Source organism: Chelmon rostratus, chromosome 4, assembly GCF_017976325.1.
Source record: "Chelmon rostratus isolate fCheRos1 chromosome 4, fCheRos1.pri, whole genome shotgun sequence".
In the NCBI taxonomy this organism is placed as follows: Eukaryota; Metazoa; Chordata; class Actinopteri; order Chaetodontiformes; family Chaetodontidae; genus Chelmon; species Chelmon rostratus.
Genome location: NC_055661.1, coordinates 4,935,671 through 4,952,065, shown reverse-complemented (window position 1 = coordinate 4,952,065; position 16,395 = coordinate 4,935,671). Strand labels below are relative to the sequence as shown.

Here is a 16,395-nt window from a genome sequence, read left to right as displayed (position 1 = left end):
GACAGGTGAAACACATGCAGCAGGTAGATTCCCAGGTCAAAGACTGGACTGTGTGTGTTTGTGTGTGTTTGTCTCTGATTACTGTTCAGTTTTGAGAGTATAAAAGCCATTCAACACACTGAGACAGTCCACTCTGAGGAATCATGATGAAAGTTGGCCTTGTCCTGCTGTTTGCTGCCTACGGTGAGTCTCATCCATGTGGTTTTGAAACGGGACATGTCTACCACCAGCAGGGTTAGACTTGTGAGACTTACAGCTGTGGATTTAAGATGTACAGACTGATACACACAGCATTATCATAACTGTCCTGACAAGCTGGTCAACCTTATGTCCAGGAGGGATTAGAAAAAGGGGACAGCAAGAAGATAAAGGAAAATGATGCCAGTGATTTCAAACCGATCATGCCTCGAGTCTTTAAGTGTGGCCTCAGCCCCAAACTGTGGGGGCAAAACCTGAATGTTACTTTTGAACGTTTTTGCAGCAGTGAGTTGAATCTTTAAAAGGGTTTTGTGCCCAGAATCCAATATACACACACTGCCATGGGTTTTAGGGTTTCTGAATATGCAACCTGCAACCTGCTGCTGCAATTCATTCATTCAGAATGAATCCCCCCCCTAAAGTTTGCATAGGAAAACCACTGCTGTGCTCAGTCAGCCTTTGTAACTGCCAGTTCTTTCTGCGGCCCAGCCTACGGGTGTGGCACACCCTCCCACGCGCCCTTGGTGAGCCGTGTTGTGAACGGGGAAGATGCTCGGCCCTACAGCTGGCCCTGGCAGGTGAGCTGATGACAGTCAGGCAATATGACAGAAGAGGTGACAATGATTTGCCAACTACTTCACATTTTACTTTAAACATATCTCTTAAAGTAGACGTCTCAGAATATTTTGCATTGTTTTAGTTGATTGTAGACAGTGATGCAGATAAATGAGCAGGTCTGCTTTATATACTGGCTACAATGAATTAACAGGAATGAAATGACAGTGATTCATGAAAGACAATTACAAACATTAAACGAAGCACAGGTATGTGATTAAGTACAATAATTTATCAGAATTAGCAATCTGGTTATTTCAATTTCCAAAATGTTTCCAGAAAATATTCTATATGACCACTACAAATGAAACTACATGCATGCCTTGATAGAAGATATATTATGTACTATAGATCGATCCACATTGAGTTTTTGATAGTGAACACCTTTCAAAAGAGACCAGGATGATGGCTCTAACAGCTTTATTTCTGAAATAAGATGCTTGCTGAATGCTTCTGAGTGATGTGTGGCTCTAAACGTCTCTTCCACAGATCTCTCTGCAGTACCTCAGCGGCTCTGGGTACTATCACACCTGTGGGGGCACTCTGCTCAGTCCTAACTGGGTCATGACTGCTGGCCACTGCATCGGGTGGGTCACGGTTCACTCTCACTCTCGTGATGTCAGGTGATGGTTTCGTCTAAACTCTGCGTGTGCCTCTTTTTCGCGCCAGACCTCGCACCTACCGTGTGGTGCTGGGCGATTACGACCTCACCACAGGGGAGGGCTATGAGCAGATAAGAAGTGTGGAGAACATCGTGGTTCACCCTCAGTGGAACGAGAACTGCCTGGCTTGTGGGTAAGAGCGTGTAACCCCTCCATGCAGCTGTTTTTAGCTCGTGTCAAATCGAAAAACAAGCTGTGACATTTCACAAACTTACACTAATTGATTTTTCTGCCCACTGTTATGCTCATGAATGTATGTCCCTTTACAAACCAACGAAGAAGACATTTCCATTTGATTCTTATCCTTTCTTCCAGAAAGGATAAGTACGCACCGCTCCCCTCTTTTTGGTCCTCAAAGTCCATCCCAATTTTACAAAACACTGGCTGCCTGGCAACAAAAGTCAAACCTGCAGACAGAAACCAGGGCGTAATAATCGAATGTGACATTTCATTTGAAAAACAGGCTCCAAAAGTTGTTAAATTATGTTTTTATCAACTGAGGAACATCTCTCAAACCTGGTCTTTCCCTCTATATCATCTTTTATAATGATCAACAAAACTATCCCTGCTTTAACCTCTTCACTGGTTAACAGTTTTCAAATTGATATTTTACTGATTTAAAGCACCTAATGGCTTAGCTCCCAGTTATACCACTGAATTGCTGCCCCCCTATGAGGCATGAGCCAGACTCTGCTGGCTGTTTGTAAGACCTGGTTCAGGACTACAGGCGACCTGGTTTGTGCAGTCATTGCTCCTCTGCTCTGGAACTTCCTGCCTGATGATCTACAGAATTAGTAACATCTTTTTTACAAATGCTTTTAATTAATGCCAGCACACTGATGCCAACCATATCTTGTCTGTTTTCCTCTTCTTCTTCTTATTAAGTACGTTCTTTCCACATGCTGTTTGAAAGGCCCACGGGCTCGAAGGAGTCAGGACTCAAAGGCAGGAGACCAAACACAGTTCCAACAAAAAGCATGCGCTATGGCTGATTTATTTACAAAAAGCAAGAAGGCAATACAGAAAAAAACTCAGGGCTCAGAGTCAAAAGCAAGAAAAAAAATCGCTAAGGCTTTCAAAAAGAGAACTAAGGACGCTACGGTAATCAAGGCAATAAACTACTAAGGTATTTTTAGCAGGACTGACAGCAAGACGAGATACAGGGAGCACATGACGTACAAGACAGTCTGGCACAAGACAAAGGGAGACGTGGACTATATATACATGAGGTAACAATGAACAGGTGGAGACAATCAGGGCGGGGCAGACAATCAGACAAGCGGGAAGCACATCAGGTGACTTCTGAAACGAGAGGAGAGTTAGGGTTTCACAATAAAACAGGAAGTGCCTGACAAGACTAAACACTGTGAACAGACACATCAGACACGGCGGGACATGACACTGTTTCTCTGTTTTAACACGATTCTCTTGTTGCTCAGTAACGACATTGCGATGATCAAACTGGCCTCACCTGCCATTCTGAACGACAAGGTGCAGCCCTCCTGTGTGCCACAGAGCGGAGAGATCGCTCCTCACAACGACCCCTGCTACATCACTGGCTGGGGAAGACTCTACTGTAAGTGTCTGGACTGTGACAGCACACTCATTCTGATGTAGAATGCATTAGACAGCCCATGATGTGACTGTACTCCAATGGTTTACTATCAGTTTATTCTGAACTTAGAAATGTAAAATGCCAGATTTGCTTTCAGAATAACAACACAGTATGGAGTTCAAACAGCCAAACAATTATAAGTGCAGCATAAATAAAAGAAATTCACACTGTAGAGACGTAATACATGTGGCTTATCTCATTTCAAACTAAATTAAATAAAGAAGCACTTTCTCCTTATTTCCTACAACATTCATGCCTTCAAATAAAACATATTTGTCCCTAAAGCAGCTGTCATTACAAAAGGCTACATTAATCTTTTCACTGCAGGGTTTTCTATTCTTCTTCTTCTTCTTTTTTTCTTTTTGCAGACAGTTAGAAGAAATATCCAAAAATATAGCTTTATAATATAACAACAATAAAAGTCCTGACACCCTGGCCTCAGTAGTACAACGTTACTTTAACTGCAGAACTATGAAATGTCAAAGGCTCTAAAAGGAACATTTTTTTTATAAACTAACATGATGATGCACAGAGTGACCCTTTCATGCACCGCCTGAGGTTGTTCTAGATTTATAACTTTCATGCCTTTCTTGCAGCTGGTGGCCCCGCTGCCTCTAAGCTCCAGCAGGCTCTCCTTCCTGTGGTCGGACACGACATCTGCAGCAGCAACGACTGGTGGGGCAGCAGTGTGAAGCTCACAATGATCTGTGGTGGTGGTGACATTCGCTCTGGCTGCCATGTACGCACCGCTCCCCTCATCTGGTCATCATGACAAGATAAGACCTGCAGGTTCACCCTGAATCCTCCTGTTGCCTTCAACTGTCTGTCTGTGTCTGCAGGGAGATTCAGGAGGCCCCCTGAACTGCAGGGGTGCTGATGGCAAGTGGTACGTGCACGGGGTCACGAGCTTCGTCTCCTCCCTAGGATGCAACACCATCAAGAAGCCCACGGTGTTCACTCGCACCTCTTTCTTCACCGAGTGGATTGCTGATGTGAGTATATATGCACTGGTTTGGTGTTTTCATGATGATTGAGAGCTCTCCCAAATTAGTAGTATCCTTCATCTGGCACAAAGAATATGCAAAGGTGTAATAGCAATGTTTTAGTAATATTAAAACAGTCACTGCAGCACCTCAGAATAAAAGTTTCCTTTCATGTGACCTGTGAAGGTAATCTGTTTATTTCCTAATTCCTAATTTACTAATATTTCTTCCTTTTTTATCTGTCAGACTATGCTGCAGTACTGAAGACCTGGAGCCTTTAATATCAATAAACTTCATCCACTTCATCAACGACAGAATGATTCAACTGTCTTTCAATTTTTTTAAATAGAGAAAGAAATATCAACCCCATTGTGCTTGAACGCTACATATTCATTATAATCAGATTTTGAAAATGTTGTGTGTTCACACTGGAAACATGGTAAAATTTAGACCACTAAAGGCGTGTGTGCTGTTGAGGGACAGTATCCTCCCAAAACGCAATACTAGAATGTAAATGAAAGAGGAATAAAACTAAAACTCTTCATAGATGATGGCAAATCAGCTCAGAAACACCTCAGAAAACAAACAAAAAACATTTTGCTGTGCATATGTGAAGTTTCATTGGCGTTGTCTTATTTTAAAGTTTTGAAAGTTGCCTTGAACAGTGTACATATAACAGAATTCCCAGTTATTATAAAAAATAAAGTATGTGTGATTTCTTGTGTAGTAATGCCAGTTAGTACAGCACTCTTATGACACTGTAGGCCTCATGATGGACAGTTTAAAAATAGGGCTCAATCGAAGCAGCTAAAGCAGCCTTGACTAGCCTGCAGCAGAGGTGATGGGATGAGAAGCAGCTACAGAGGTCTGGTAAACTCACTTCTTTCTACCTCCACACCACAAGATGTGTTTCACTTTCAGACTTGTAGGCTTCAGCCCCAAGTTCACAGAGCTCCCTGTGGAGACACTAAACAGTTTATGTTACTTTTTAAAAAAAACACATGCCAACATACAGTGGTGGAATAAGTGTCCAGATCTGGAAATAAAAGTAGTAACACCACTGTGCAAAAATACCTAATTATAAGTACAGGAAAAGTCCTGCATTCAAAATCTTATTTAAGTAAAAGTACAAAATATGTTTATTACACCATAAGTAAAAGTACTCATGATGCAGAATTACCCATTTCAGAATGATATATATTATATTATTTTAATTAGCGATACACTAATGTGTTCATCACTTTAATGTTGCAGCTGGTAAAAGTAAAGCTGATTTTAATGACTTTATATACTGCTGGGTAGCTTAATCCATATAATACACAAATATCTGGGAGTGCAGCTGGATGAGAAACTGGATTGGACTGCCAACACTGACGCTCTGTGCAGGAAAGGACAGAGCCGCCTGTACTTCCTCAGAAGGCTGGCGTCCTTCAACATCTGCAGAAAGCTGCTGCAGATTTATTACCAGTCTGTGGTAGCGAGTGCGCTCCTGTATGCAGTAGTGTGTGTGAAGAAGAAGGACGCAGCACGCCTGGACAAACTGGTGAGGAAGGCAGGCTCTGTAGTTGGCACAGAGCTGGACAGTTTGACATCTGTGGCAGATCACCCACTGCACAGCACCATCTCCAGGCAGAGGAGCAGCTTCAGTGACAGACTGCTGTCATTGTCCTGCTCTACTGACAGACTGAAAGGATCGTTCCTCCCCCACACCGTACGGCTCTTCAACACCTCTCGGGGAGGGCGATAGAAGCAATAATCGACACAACAACTCCGGATTAACTACACACTCACACCACACACCATGGACACACACACTTTATCACACACACATCTAAATGCTGGACTTTATAACACACATATCTATATGCCGGCTGTGCTCACATTTAACCGCCAGATGTCTATCTTGTATAGCCTAGTTCTGTATTTTTATTTTTATCTCACTATTTTTTCTTATATTGTTAGTTTGCATTCTGTATTGTATTTTTGCCTCCTTACTTGAAAGTTGTTCTGTTTCATGCCCTTGTGTTTCCTCCCTTTGAGCTACTGGAAATGTAAATTTCGATTTGGAGATTAATAAAGTAAGTAATCTATCTGTCTATCTATCTATCTATCTATCTGTCTGTCTGTCTGTCTGTCTGTGTCAATGTATATTGACAAATGACACAAAAACCAGTAAGTGATAAACCATATTGGGACCTATATGTACAAAACATCAGAGAGCTGCAATAAGAAGCTCTCTCGTCTGAAAAACAGGCGTAGAAAGAAAAAGCAGCCACAAGGGCTCAGTTGAAATCGTGACAGCAAGATAGTAGCACCGGTTGGACGACTAAATCTGCTATGCCAAGACGCCCACGGCAGAGGTCACTGTGCGAGCTCAAAGTAACAGCTCTCGTTTCTCAGCACTGGTGGCACCCCCACCTGAAATACATCACCAAATATTTTGAGTAGTCATGTGAAATCTGTAATCAGGTTAATCCACAGGTTTCACTCAAGGCAGGACCAGACGTTTTCCAGTTCCTGATGCCCCATGGAAGGAGATAGTGATTGATTTCACTGACATGGGTGCAGATCACAGAGTTGAGGGAAAGAGGAATCTCTTAGTCTGTGTATATCCATGTTTTCTCAAGGTGGATTGAAGCCACACCTACCAAATTAAATTAAAATAAGGGCTAATCATACCATTAAAGAAGGATTGGCTAAAGTCTGCGCAGACACAAAACAAATCTGGATGGAAGTGCTATTTAACCTGAGATCCACTCCAAATGCAACAATGAATGTCAGCCCACATGAGATTTTTGACAGGTAGGAAAATGCCCTGTCCATTTACTACTGCACCAACAGACGGAGCAACTGGATCCATAAGACACACTGTGAGACAACACTGACTGAGGTTTGGACTGAGTTAGGAACCTCACTGACTGACAATGACTACAAATCTAGAAGTGAAACCCTACCAGAGTCTGGACAGACCTCAACTGACCCTCCAAAAAAGACTCCACTATGGAGACTAGGTGTAGCACTCAAGTGGCTATAACTGTATTGGTTACATTAAAACTGATCATTGTAACACAAATTTTGAGGTGGGAGAGCCAACCATCAAAAGCACCATCAATCCAAAGTATTGTCAATAACTCAGTACCAGTTCCTCCCCCCACTGCTGCTCAACATCTGGTTAAACGGTCCTTGAGCTCTGACAACAGACCTGTTAACGCTTAGAAGTACCTTACCCATTGGCCCCACCAAGGGCGTTCCCACAAGTCTTTACCCCTGTCAAAAACAACCACACCGGTCTAGAGAGAACTGATGCTCATGTGTTGGTAAAATTCCTGATGATTGGTGTGTTACTACTGTCAGCGTCACTGATTGGACTAATGTCACTTAATCATAAAATGGCCCTTGATTTTTTCCAAGCTGAAAGAGGTGGTGTGTGTGCTATGTTTTCCCAAGATTGCTGTGTATTCATCCCTAATAACACAGCCCCAGATGGCTCCATAACTTGAGCAATCTCTGGCCTTAAAACTATGTCTGAAGAGTTAGCAGAACACTCAGGGATAGACAATCTGCTAACCGAATGGCTAGACAGAATCTTTGGCAAGTGGAAAACATTAATTATGTCCGTGTTTCTTTTACTAGTTGCAGCAGTGACTTTGTTAATCTTATGTGGATGTTGCTGCAGACCATGCATCAGGCACCTCTGTCTAAAGTGGATTACCACAGCCATTAATGGTAAATTACCCACTCCACCTCCTTATCAATTATCACAGCATGCAAGTGATATTGTTCCACTGGTCTCCCTCTCTGAGCCCGGAGAGGACGAGACTGAAGCTTACAAGGATGTTGACGAAGACGAAGACCCTCGCAGAGAAATACAAAAAGTCCCCTGCTCAGATTATCCTGAGGTGATTTCACTCTAAATTAACTGATCAGATTGTATCCTAATGCAAACACACTTTATCACATGGGCTATCTTAGACAAAATCCCTTCATTAAAAAAGTCTTTAAAAAGTCTTAAATCCAGTGGTTTTACAATATGTTTTGCAATATGGATCACAGCTGCTTCACTAAATATTGGAATATAATACTTAATGTACACATTTGTAGTTTTGCATCAAGCTCAGACAGATATTGCCTATTTTTTTGTTTCTGTATTTAACATTTTTAAATTGATTCCAAGTTTCATTAAAAATGTTTTTCTCAAATCAGTATTGGAGGCAACCACAGAATAGGTGGGAAGGAGAAAAAGGACTTTGCTATGACAGATGATTATGTGTCAGATCCCCTGAGCTGTTGTAATAATTTGCAATTACATATTTTGGCCACTTGGGGACACTGAAACCGAAGCTCTGATGCATTATGAACACATTATCCTGTCATTTAAATGTGGACATTAATAAAGTGTCGTAAAGTAGAGGTACTGTTCTATGGTGGTGAAAATTTTCTTTATGCTGCAAAAGTAAAATCAGTTTTAAATTCCCAGGATAATGGCACAAAATGTCAGATATCTGAAGTTTTACGTTAAATGACAAAAAATCAGTTTAAGTCCTGAAAGAATTGCACTGGGTGAGCCCTTCTTGAGCAGTTTGGTGGACAGGAAAAGCAGTTAGTGTATAATGGAAAACACCTGACTGGCTTTGAAAAACTGCCAGGTTGAACAAGTGAACATAAAGACATTACTGAGGAACAGAGGGAACTGTATCAGCTCTGGTTTGTATGTTGCAGGTGGAAGGAGAACGTGTTCCCAGGGATGCAGGACATCCTCACTACCCTTTCAACGACCCCTACTGTGCTGTGGTTTGTATTTCCGGTGCACTTATTTTTAAGGTCCACTTCCTGTATTGTTGTGTGTGTGGCTAACTTTCTTTCATGTCTCTGGAGGCACCCTTCTCCCCCGCTGCGTCGAGGAGTGACTGGACACACCTGAAATCACTTCCGTAATCAGAACACCTATTTCTAGCCTGCTGAGACACTCCTCGACGCCAGAGTATACACTGTCATATTGTGGTACCAGTCGGCTCTAAAACTTGCTTGTGGTAAACCTACTTCTCTGTGTTGTACATCTTTATGTGGAGTAATTTTGGGTCTCCTCTCTCTTGTTTTTCAGTGCCTCCCGTGCCCGCACAGCCCAGCACTCTCTGGACCTCCGTTTTGAGTTTTGTTTGTGGACCTCCTGCCTCGTGAGCTTATATTGACTGTTTTCTGAGTGAATAAATCATTGTTAACTTTCTCCGTTTTCGCTCCTGCGTCTCTCTGCACCCTACACGTCACACTACTGAAGAAAAAAACAACTTGGAAACATCTAGTGCATTTAAGCGAAAACAGCATCAATCTTCTATAGGTGTTGACCTTGGTAGTACCCCCCTCCCTTCCCTGGATCGTCCCAGCAGCAGCAGCAGCAGAGGACACGGTGTCAGCTCCATGCTCAGGAGCCAGCAGCACTTGTTTATGACAGTTTGCCAGTTTAACAGGCAATTTTTCAATCTTATAATCACACTTTAACACCACCAACTGAGTTAAAGATATGTTTAGGGAAAGTATTCCATATATTGTCTTTTCTTGGATCAAATTAGTTCACCATTTTACTTTGCGCCTCAAGACCACCATCCCTTCTTATGTTACATAGAATATCTTTCCTCAGATAATGAGATCTGTTCTTCCAAAGCAAATTGAATAAAGTTTTGTCTAATTTTTTGTATATTGCTGCAGGCATTGCAAGTGATGAGGACACATATACAGCTTGAGATATCCCCTCTGCTTTAGAGAGTAAAACTCTACCATTCTGTGGGAGCTCTCTCATCAGCCACATATTGAACTTTTCCGTTATTTGTTCCACTATAGGGGCAAAGTTTAAGTTTTTCATTTTTATCAATGATGACACCAAAGTATGTAACTGTATTCTTCACAGAGATACCATTCACTTCAGATTGATTGCATTCCTTTAGTGGTAATAACATGGATTTGTTCAGATTCATTTTTAAACCCGACACAACAGAAAACTCTTCAGTGCAGTTAACAGCTTTGATCACCTCGGACCTATTAGATAAAAAAAACTGTGGTATCATCGGCCACTTGGGCTAATTTAAATTCTCTCCCAAAGGCTGTTATACCGTGAAATAAACCATTTTTGATGCGCACAGCCATAATTTGAGTTACAAGGAGGAACAAAAAGGACTGAAGGGGCATCCTTGTCTTATTCCCCTACAGATATCAAATCTAGCAGTCGTCCTGTGGGCCGACCTAACAGAGCTGTTCCAACCACAAAACAGTGTTTCAACGGCCTTCATAAAATAACTTCCAAAACCAACCTTCCAACACACATAAATTGGTGACTTATCATGTTAAATGCTTTGTTAAAATCAACAAATAAAATAAAACCATCACCCAATATATACTCACTGTAATCAATCATATCTAATACATACTAAATCTTACATTATTACATATATTTCTTCCAGGCATGAACCCAGATAGTTCTTCGTCGATAATCTCATCCAGTCCAGACTTTAACCTTTTGCAAATACCATGGCAAATATCTTTGCATCGTTATTCAATATGCTAATTGGTCTCCAATTATGTTTTCCCTATGGCTTCTTCAAAAACGGGGGCCAATACCTGACTAAAGTCTTTGTAAAACTCAGATATTAGCCATTACCGGGAGATTTGCTATCTTTTAGTGGGCCGATACATGTTTGTACCTCTGTTAAGTTCACCCTGAGGTCGCACATAGTCCTGAAGCCGTCATCTATACCTTTAATGTCCTTTTTAATATCTTGAAGAAATAAATTAATGTTACTTTTATTTCCAATATCAGCCACATATAATTTCTGGTAGAAATCATCTACATCTACATACCTGGTTATTAATTGTAAGTTTACAAAGAGAAGATAAGTCAAAGTTCCTTTTTTCCAAATTAAAAAAGTATTTGGTGCACTTCACCCCTTGTTCTAGCCACTTCCTTCAAGACCTGACAAAGGCTGCTCTGGCCTTTTCCTCATACATTCTGTCTAATTGTAGAGCTGACATTTCTTTTAGTTCTTCTCCAGACAGACTAAATTTCTCTGATAGTTTTATTCATGTTGTAATTATCTGATGTTCATTTTCTCTTCTTGCTGTGGCAATTTTTTTTTCCCAGATGCAATAGCTATCTTTCTAATGTCATATTTCATTAATTCCCAAGATTCCCCAAAACTGTTTAGTGACTTTGCTTGCCTCCAGTATTTCTCAATTATTTTTAAGGCTTCATTTTGAAATTGCTTATTTTGTAATGATGTTCTATTTAATTTCCAATAGTCGCCATTAGAGTTGTATCTCATTGCTGCCATATTGACCTTAATTGTGACGGCCTGATGATCTGTAAGAACTGTAGGTTCTATTAGCACAGACTCCACCTTATCATCTATGTCTGAGGAGATCAGCCAGAAATGTAGATGACTTATATATAAAGATCGGTCCATCCTTGCATTGGTTTACGGGCAGATCTGCCTCATCCAATATGGCGGACACGCTGACGTATCGCTGCAACGGGCCAACCCGCTTGATGAGGCGTCTGCGTTTATATGTCTATGGCTTCTTCGACCCCACGACTGTGTGAATTGACGAACGTGAATTGTGAATCTCTGCAAACGTGACCGTGATGCATTCATAGAGCTAGAAAATGATACACACGCTATTCACCACTAACCTCGTTTTATTCAGACTTAAATTCATTCAGCCAAGGCTTCAAACCAGAAATCAGATTTCTTTTCAACGTATTATTGTTGTTTTCCCGTATTAATAATGTCTCCCTCTCTGCTGTTTATTTTGTCCCGTCTAATTGAGTGGCAGTATGACGTTAGCTTACTGACAAAAGGTAGCTAATCGTATTGCAAAACTGAGACAAAACTGAGTTAAATGTGATGAATAAATCATTGAAACTTGACAGTGGTGTGTGTCGGTGTAAAAGCGCCTCTCGGGTGGAAACCTGTCAGTATGTGTCGCCCCCCAGTGGCTGCCCCTGCTCTCTGCACCCACTTGCCTCATTTTTCATTTCTGAGGGACATAAACACAGAACAGACTTCTTTCTGCTGCCAGAGGCCGTTCAAATACCTGCAGCAGGAGGGAGCGCCATCACAACACGTCTGAGAAGTTTGTCAGTCCTTCATTTTATATTTGTTCCATGAACATCTTATCGTCTCTCCTTTCTGACCACAAAGAGGCAACCGTATTTGATAACAGCACTGTATGTTTAGTGCGTATAGTTTACTATTGTTTATTGACTGAATAGTAATTAAACCCAGTGACCGTTTTTACAGTGTACAATTACCTCAAACTTGTACTTCACAGCGGTACTTGAGTAAATGCTCTTAGTTACATTCCACCACTGACCAGTACAGAAGCAGCTGCTGTTACTGAGCGTTTGGAAACAAATTTAATGAGCTGAAGTTCATCGTGTTCAAACACGATTTTAGTATTGTTTCAGTATTTGATGACAGACAGCAGCACTTCTTCTTTATAACCACCATAATGTTTTTTATTGTATATCTTTATTCACAGATGCAGAATTCATTGATTTTTATTAGATTTTTAATTATTAATTTAATTTAATTATTGAATTTAATATGATTTAATATGATTTTAATTAATTTAATTGATGCCGAATTGTAAACCATCCTGCTCTCCAGAAATTTAGAGGACAGACGGATGGGGGAAGGGGGGTGGGAGGAAGGGGGGAAGGAGGTAGGGGTGATGGTGGAGTTTAGGGGCGTGGAATGGAGCGGCGGGGACGGGAGGACGGGAAAGGGGTGTCCGTGGATCTGACGTCAAAATATAAGGGAGGTCCAAACATGCGGGTGGAAGGAAGGGAGGGGGGAAAGGGAATTGTGGTTGAGCAACCGACAGCTTTCTTCTCCCTCTCCTCTTTCTTTCTTTTTTCTTTCCCCCTTCTCCTCTTTTTCTTTCCTCCTCCTCCCCAGGACCAAGACCCGCACAATGGGGGACAGGGCATTCTGTTCCGCCGCTTCACGCCTGTGGACAACCTGAGGGCTCCACAGACTGTTGAAAGTTTTAAAAAGGGATTAAAAACCTTTCTTTTTAGGAGACATTTTAATCTTTGAAATGTCAATGTCTTTTGGCTGTTGTGTCTTTATTTGTTTTTATGGTTTTAATTCCAAATTGTAACACTTTAAGATTGTTTCTACAATGTAAAGTGTTTTTAAATAAAATCTATTATTTATTATTATTAATGACAGCAACATACATTTTCCTTTTTTTACATATGTAAATTTTCAACCCTGGAGTAAAAAAAACTCTGATTATTCAACAAGAATATCTGTGTTTGGTGGATTTTAGGAATATACGGCATTGAAGGAATAATTGTATGTTTATTCAAAAAGAATATCTGCAAGGCAGAATTGGTGAAGGCAGAAATACATGGCATTGAAACCAGAATTTCTTTGAACTTGTGAAACTTAGGTAAGTCAACAACAGTAGGCATAAGTTGAGAAAACTCAAAAATCTCTTGCATCATGTTGCCTTGATATTTTAAGTTTTCTCAACTTTTAACTTTTTTACAGTGCACTGTGTCATGCAGAGGGTGGCAGGGGTTGTCAATGATGGATGTCAGCTTTCACCTACAACCTCACTGGTGTCCAGAGGACAGTGCAGGACAGAGCCAGCTCTCCTGACCAGTTTGTCCAGGAGCAGGTAGATGATGGCACCTTCCACACCAATGTCTGGACGATAGGCGAACTGTAGGGGGTCCAGCTCGCTGCTTACCAGGTGATGGAGGTGATTCAGTGTAATCCTCTCCAGAGTCTTCATCAGGTGGGAAGTTAAGGTTATTGGCCTGAAGTGGTTAGGGTCCCTGGGATGCACAGTCTTAGGCACCAGAACCATGCAGGATTTTTTCCACAGGGCAGGACCTCTCTCCGGACTAAGGCTGATAGATGATGTGCTCTGAACAACCCCCACAGAGCTGATCTGCGCAGCCCTGATCAGTCTGGAGCTGATGCCATCAGGGCCATAGCCTTCCTCGCATTTGTCCTCCTGGGCTTTCCTCCCCTGATCTGCTGTCATGTCGAGACCAGGTGGGGAACAGGGGGGTGGCTCCTGTTGGGTGAGGAGGGGGGCTGGGTCTGTAGTCTGTGATGTGTATTGGGGGGGGGTGAAGTGGTGTGAGGATGGGCTGCTGGTGTCAGGGATGGGATGCACTGGGGGGAAGGGAGGGGATGCTGAGAGGTAATGCTCATTTGGCCATTCCCAGTCTCCAGATTCTGGGCCCCTGCCGTTGTTGCTGCTGTGGCCCGAGATGGTTTTCAGGCCCCTCCAAACCTCTCCTTCCTCCGACAGCTCTCCTTGCCTTTCCTGATCTCTCTTTCGAGCTCCCTCTGCACCCTCTTCAACTCAGTTCTATCCCCAGACTTAAAAACCATTTTCTTCTCATTCAGTAGGGTTTTCAGTTGTCAGGGACACCCAGGGTTTGTTGTTTGGGAAACACTTTCCTGGAGGGCACAATGTTGTCCACACAAAGTTAATATAGTCTGTGATGCACGTTGTCAAACTGTCCTCTCCGTGAGGGCTGCACAACACTTCCCAGTCGGTGGTGTCAAAACAGTCCCTCAGTGCCATACTGCATTCATCTGACCATGTCTTCACATACCTGATGGTTGGCTGTTGTTTACTCACCAAGGGTATGTAAGAAGGTAGCAGATGAACCAGGTTGTGATCAGATCTGCCCAGTGGGGGGAGGGGTGAAGAACTGTCAGCATCCTTTGTGTTTGCATAGAGTAAATCCAGTGTTTTATTGTCTCTGGTGTGGCATTTGAGATACTGGGTGAATGTGGGGAGAGTTGAAGACAGGTAAGCGTGGTTGAAATAGAGAGAGAGATGAGGAGGAAGACCTGGGGGTGCGATGTCTGCAGCTGTGAGACCACAGTGTGTAGGAGCTTGCATGCTGCTGCAGTTTCGGCCGAGGGGGGGGTGTACACAGTTATCGTGATTAGGGATGCACGATCACTGTTTTTTAAAACCGATACTGATAACTGATAACACACACATATACCTAACATCATGACATCAATACCCCGAAACAGTTTTGGCCGGTGGCTGAAGATGGAGACGGGCTCCCTCTGGAGATCTGGCAGGTGTTCGAAGACTGAGGCGGAACCCTTCTGGAGGTCTGCCAGGTGGCCGGTGGAGAAGGCAGAGCCCTTCTGGTGGCTGCCGGTGAAGGCGGAATCCTGTTGGAGGTCTGGCAGGTGGCTGAAGGCATAGGCAGACTCCCTCTGGAGGTCTGGCAGGTGGCCAAAGACTGAGGTGGAACCCTTCTGGCAGCCGGCGACGAAGGTGGAACCCTTCTAGAGGACGGCGACAAAGGCGGAGCCCCTCTGGAGGCCGGCGGCGAAGCGGGAACCCTTCTGGAGGTGGTCGAAGCCGCCTGAGCCCGAGCCGCCGCTGCTGCTGCCGCTGCCACCTGAACATGAGCTGCTGCTGCTGTTCTCGCCTCCTGTGCCCGAGCCTCCCTTGCACAACTTCAGTTGCCTCCTGTGCCAGAGCTGCAGCGACCACCTCAGCCAGAGCCAGGCCTCCTGTCATGCTGTCCTGACGCCGGCCTCCTGTCATGCTGTCCCGAAGCTGGCCTCATGTCATGCTGTCCCGACGCCAGCCACCTGTCATGCTGTCCCGTTGCCGGCCTCCTGTCATGCTGTCCTGTCGCCGGCCTCTTGTCCTGTTGCCTCGTCGCCGGTTCCCAGCCCTGCTGTCCCGACTGTCATGCTGTCCCGACGCCAGCCTCCTGTCATGCTGTCCCGTTGCCGGCCTCCTGTCATTCTGTCCTGTCGCCGGCCTATTGTCCTGTTGCCTCGTCCCCGGTTCCTGTCCTGCTGTCCTATTGCCAGCCTCCTGTCCTGTTGCTTCGTCGCCTGTTCCCAGCCCTGCTCTCCCGATGCTGGCCTCCTGTCCTGTTGCCTCATCACCGGCTTCCTGTCATGCTGTCCCATCGCTGGCTTCCTGTCCTGCTGTCTTGTCGCCGGCCTCCTGTCCTGTTGCCTCGTCGCTGGCTTCTTGTCATGCTGTCAGCTTCAGGGCCTTCAGTCATTCGCAACTGGACTTGTCGGTTGCCTTGGAAGACGTTTCGCCTCTCATCCGACTAGGCTTCATCAGTTCATGCGCACCAGACTCGATAGGACAGCTCTAGAGACAGACAACCGACAAGTGCAGTTGCGAACGACTGAAGGCCCTGAAGCTTACAATGACCTGGATGAATGAGAATCTTCACAGGCTTGTCATGCTGTCCCTTGGCCAGCCTCCTGTCCTGCGGTCCAGACGCCGGCCTTCGGTCCTGTAACTT

At 43.6% G+C, this 16,395-nt stretch overlaps 1 protein-coding gene across 1 annotated transcript; it reads left to right on the top strand.

The window, feature by feature from the left end:
- The first annotated feature begins 143 nt into the window (after nt 1–143).
- Nucleotides 144–4,337, top strand: LOC121604979 (proproteinase E-like). Its single transcript, XM_041934666.1, has 8 exons — nt 144–183; nt 688–776; nt 1,303–1,400; nt 1,483–1,608; nt 2,915–3,051; nt 3,687–3,829; nt 3,930–4,082; nt 4,320–4,337. Exons 1-8 carry the CDS (start codon nt 144–146, stop codon nt 4,335–4,337), a joined length of 804 nt encoding a protein of 267 aa, XP_041790600.1.
- The last annotated feature ends 12,058 nt before the right edge of the window (nt 4,338–16,395 follow it).